The sequence below is a fragment of the Solanum verrucosum genome, unplaced genomic scaffold (genome assembly GCF_900185275.1).
Source record: "Solanum verrucosum unplaced genomic scaffold, falcon-dt-bn FXZP01000027.1, whole genome shotgun sequence".
Lineage (NCBI taxonomy): Eukaryota > Viridiplantae > Streptophyta > Magnoliopsida > Solanales > Solanaceae > Solanum > Solanum verrucosum.
The window spans coordinates 1,066,746-1,072,015 of NW_026020214.1; the positions used below are offsets into that span (position 1 = coordinate 1,066,746).

Sequence of the window (5,270 nt, forward strand, 5' to 3'; positions counted from 1 at the left end):
TATTATGATTTGACAAATTTGCCCCTCTTTATACTAATTTCTTCATATTAATCTATATTATTAAAAAATTTAACTTAGTTCATAGATATTTTAAAAAGAAATCAATATGACGAAATGCGTATCTTTGTTTGATAAAATAAAAATGTGTGTGTATATATATACACATATAGTATTAACTTATTTGTGTTTATTTATTTTGAAAGTTCATATTTATTAAATAAGTCATATTTTTTAATTAATGGATTAATATGAAATAATTATACAAAGAAGGGTAAGTTTGTGAAGTCAAAATTGATTTAGATTTATTTTAAATAGGTTTAAAAATGGTTTAAAAAAATCAAAATAGACCAGGAGAGGTGAATGTTATAGAGCGAAACTTGAAGGGGGTTATCTTGTTAGCTTAATGAACACAAAACTAAATGTGAAAACCTGAGACACTATGTAGGAGATCATTCTATATATAATGATTAAAACAAAAGTTAAAGGATAATATGAACTGGTCTTATAGAAAAATAATGAAAGAATACAAGGTTATGTTGTTGAAAGAAGTCTAAAGAAGTGAGTGGTTTCCCTTTGGTGGAACTGAGGTGCTTTGATAGGAGAAGGGATCTACAAAAGGGTTTGCGGAGGCCATATATGGAATTTGTTGAGCTTGATACTGACTATGTGATACCATCATCATATTTTGCTGTGGGAATTGGTGGTGGTGTTGTTGCATGAGTAGTAGTTGTTGTTGTTGTTGTTGCTGCTGCTGAGACATTATTGCCATTTGTACATTTGTTGGAGGTGCTATGTTGTTTGACATGGCAAAGGGGTCGTGTTGATTGAATGGATTCTGGCCAGGGATTTCATACCCGTATCCTGCACTATAGCCAGCATTTTGTAGTTGTATTTGCCTCCTAGTTGCATCATCTTCATACAAGCTGTCAAGTAATAACTTGTCGAATCCCCCAGCCTGATTCATACAAGACCATAACTTTAAGAAATTGGAAAACAAAATACTATATGGTCTTCTAATCATGATGCATGCATTACATACCAATTTTTTATCTGGTGCGACTTGGCTGGTGTTGTTGCTCGATGCAGTAACAAGAGCCAGTTCCCATCCAGACGTGCTTCCAATTTCACTCAACTGAAAACTTGCTGATGGATTTTCTTTGCCTGCAAAGTTTTTTTAATACATCAAATAATATTCAATATCTGAGGGGGAAAAATCAGTAGATGGAAAAGAAAGTTACCAGGTTGAATAATTGCAAGAGCCAACGCGTTGCTTTCCTCTAATTCTGCAATTTTTGGATCCACTTGATTCAAACCCTACACGAAATTCATGCATATATATACATGAGAGAAGACATATATGTTTTAATGTAACATAAAACCTCAAATAAAGTGAGTGAGCTTACCAACAAATCAACAGGCTCTTCAGTTGGTAGAGTTTCTTCTAATTGAATTTCAGGCTGAGGTTCCTCTTGCGCTTCAACCTCTTCTTCTTTATCATTCTCAACTTGCTCTTCCATATCTTCAAGGATTGGTTCTACAGGCTTTTCAGGTTCTTTCTTTGTTTCTCTGTACTCCTATCAAATAACAATGACAAACATCTCTGATCCATTGAGTCCTAGAATTCATATTTACTTATTCCACCCTTAAAATTATAATGATTACAAGTAGATATTGACTGAAACATTGACCTAAGGTTCAAAGATAAATAGAGAAAAAATTGTCGAGTCATACTAGTCTAAGCTTTTAATTTGAATAACTAGATTATTATGATTGTTTGTGTGATTGATTAAATAGGAAATTAAATGTGGTTCTCACCAGCCTCCTACTTGACATGGAACCTGTCTGAGGTGCTTCTTTTATGTATTCCTCCATCGTTGCTAGGAAGGAAGCAGGGGGCTGAAAAATTACAATTTTAATAAATGATATTGGACATAATTGCCTTTCTTAAGTTTAAAACAAAATGAAGAGACAGACAGACCTGTTTCAAAACAGGAAACTGAAATGTCCGAGCAAGATCCAACCCTCTGCAGAAGTCATAAAAATGAGCTAGACTTTCAGCCTACATTAAAGGAAGGAAGGAAAGTAACTTTAGACTAGCCGATCACATACATTCATATACGATAATTTTATTAGTGATCATCAAAGAAATGAAATTATACACCTGTTTCCCAGCTCTTTTATATATGTTGAGAGCTTTGATAGCATCATGCTTGGACATTTCAAAGAACTGCATGCATAAAAACGACCAAATTATTGTTCCAATATATTAGATAACTTAATTACTGGCACAACTTTAAAGAGGCAAAAAAGATGTTACAAAATCAACAAGGTTTATAATCCCATCATTGATTGCACAATAGATCTTGAAGCTCTCCTTCAAAACCTGCACCAAGTAAAACTGGGGTTGTTATCTTGAAATTTATTGGAGAATTCAACTTTATGGATTAATTAATCATCCTTTATGTGTGCAAGATGTAATTAAATTTCTAACTGTAAACATTTCCCATCTATTTTGTAGACTATTTCCTCTACACATTGTGAAGTTCATGCTGCTCACCAAGCCAATTTCTATATACATCCGAATCCAAACAACTTTATAAACATCTAAATATGATTGGTTGTTCAAAGAGCGTGTTATGAGGAGCTGCAAGAACTAAAAATTCTCCCTTAGGGAAGCCATTAGCACGGAAAGATAAAAATGAGCGAAAAACAACCGTGATGCAGAGAGTCTATTTTTTGGTTACATGATATTTTTGTTTAGAAGATTTTAGTCTTCAAATGAGTAAGTCAAATATGCTTTTGTTTAGTTAAAAATATTATTATATCCCTAAATGAGTAAACCAAAACATGTAGAAACTTTCTGAATAAGATAGTATGTGTAATACCAGTGCTAAGGCATACTGAATAAGAAAGTTGTAGCAAGCTCCTCCTTCAGGCTGCAAAAAAACCTCACAAAAGATAAGATACAGTGTTCAATATCAAAATTTCACATGCAGTGAGAAAATTCACCTGGCAACCAATCAAACGATACAGAAGTTGTTGTAATGCAGGGAGCTGATTTAATAATTCTTCACCATTTAAGAGCCTTGTTCTGCTATGCACCTGATGAAAACTCAAATCTACAATTATTTTCCTCATGAAACCAACAAATGATGAAGAAAAAGAGACCTACCTTGTTAATTCCAGGTGTAGTTTTAGTCAATCTCTCTCCATCGATATCATATTTCAAATTCCTAAAACACTCAAGTCTTTCCTCTAGAAAGAGTCCATAAGTCCGTACCCAAGCAGAGCAATCCCAAGCTGTCATAACCAACAATGTGTAAGATAATAATAATAATAATAATAATAATAATATGCTTCATGAAAAAGTTATGTCGCTAAGCTTACCAAGTGGACTGGATTCATCCTTAAAGTTCGATATTTGAAAAATGTGTCCTCTATGAGAGAAGTGGAGCAACTCTTCTTTAAATGTAGGATCACCTTCTCTCAAAACTCTATGAATAACTATCAAAGACTTTAGTGCAACCTGAAATATTTGATCAAGATGTGAAGTTGAATCCAAATAACAATAATATACACATACTCTCTACCATACAAATTCAATTGTTCAATAATGTAGCTTCCAGCAATCAGAAAGCTACCAAATCAATCAATTAGTCGAGATGACTTACAATCCAGTTTCGTGTCTTTGCCAATCGTCTAGAGAGTGCATGAATGCAGTAGGCAACATCTGCTCGTGGACGTGTAACCGATGTTGCAGCAAATATCACTAAGGAAAGGAACATCCAGAAGAGATGAAGAGAAAAAGATTATGATTAATATTTTCGGTCCATTACAACAACTGAAGCCTCATTCAAATAATTGCAATAAATATGTCCTATATATCTGAATTAAGAAATACACCATCATAAGTAAGAGAGAAAAAAAACTATAAAATGTGAGAAATACAAATTCAGGAAAAGATATGATGTATGTATATATATCTTAAACAACAGATAAAAAAAATCTACAAACTCACTTGCAACATGCCTTTCTTTTGGAGGACTTTCAACGTGATTTGTAGCTTTAACAATCGCGATATCCAAATCCTTAATCAAAAAAAGATAATACAATCCATCATGAAATGGGAAATTTTAAAATTGTCAATCTGGAAAAAATATTATTACCTTAAATTCACTGTTGACTTTGGCTAGGCCAACTTTAGTTGAATCTTTAAGTGCCCCATAAGCTTTTCTGAAGCTCTCCATTCATTCAAAATCTAAACACCCAGAAATGATTTAATTTTTTCCAAAAAAAAAAAATCAAAAATCTTTTGTTATAGAGAGAAGAAGGTTGATAAATTCTTCCCTGAAAATCACACCCCTTTCTGCCTTCATTTACAAATACCCAATCATAAGCTCTATTTTTTTTTTCAATAACAAAATAGCCAACCACCTCTCCTCTCTCTCTCACTATCTTTCCGTTGATTTTTTTATATGATTTCAACTACTTTTAAAATGAAAGCAGCAAAAAAGGGACACTTGTGCAATGACGAAATTATTTATGGTCGTTTGGCAGTTGTGAGACGTTAGACTTGGTAAATGGCATTTGATACACACACCCCAGGTTTTGGGAAGTTAGCTTTTCTCTTTTTCCTAAATTTTGATGTCTCTATGTATTTATAAGTTGTCAAACAAAACGGAAAGACCTCCTTCACTTTGTAATACTCACCCCCGATTTATAGTATTATACTTATTTCTCTTATTTTAATTTTGTGATAACAATTTTCTAAAATTTATTCATTATTATATATTATGATTTGACTAATTTTCTCTTTCTTTTAATGCTTGGTCCTTTTATTGGGAATAATTTCAAAGACCTCTTAGGTTTAATTTCGTAATACTAACCTCCCTCGTGGTTATGCTATTACGCTTACGGAGTTATTCTTAATTTTTTGTAACAAATCTATTTTTATATTTATTGTAAATATTTAAAAAATCAAATGTTGACAAATTTAACCTTTATGGTATTTTATTTGACAAATGTGCTTTAAGAATGCATTTGATTGTTAATAGCTCCTATATGCCTTCTCCGCTAATGCAATTCTCCAAAAGGTTTTTCCAAACCCATATATCATATAAGCAAAATTGAGTTAGTTTTCTAATTCAAAGGTCTAAAATTTAGATGGTGGTATTAATCTCTTTGTGGGATTCAACCAATCAAAGATTAGATTAGAGAAAATGAGTTCTAATTCATATATAATTCTTATTAAGTCTTGTAGACACATAAAT

At 32.4% G+C, this 5,270-nt stretch overlaps 1 protein-coding gene across 2 annotated transcripts; it reads right to left on the reverse strand.

The window, feature by feature from the left end:
- Positions 1-520: 520 nt before the first annotated feature.
- LOC125830613 (putative clathrin assembly protein At5g57200) lies at positions 521-4,324 on the reverse strand. Of its 2 annotated transcripts, none has more exons than XM_049509790.1 (15): positions 4,167-4,324; positions 4,019-4,088; positions 3,672-3,769; positions 3,388-3,526; positions 3,173-3,300; positions 3,010-3,102; positions 2,886-2,936; positions 2,318-2,383; positions 2,162-2,227; positions 1,979-2,059; positions 1,816-1,896; positions 1,404-1,574; positions 1,239-1,314; positions 1,040-1,161; positions 521-955 (listed from the first exon to the last, which is right to left on the reverse strand). In XM_049509790.1, exons 1-15 carry the CDS (start codon positions 4,245-4,247, stop codon positions 551-553), a joined length of 1,728 nt encoding a protein of 575 aa, XP_049365747.1. In that variant the 5' UTR covers positions 4,248-4,324; the 3' UTR covers positions 521-550. The 2 variants fall into 2 exon arrangements, with proteins under 2 accessions (XP_049365747.1, XP_049365748.1); XM_049509791.1 differs by having other exon boundaries at positions 3,388-3,494; positions 4,167-4,298.
- Positions 4,325-5,270: the final 946 nt, after the last annotated feature.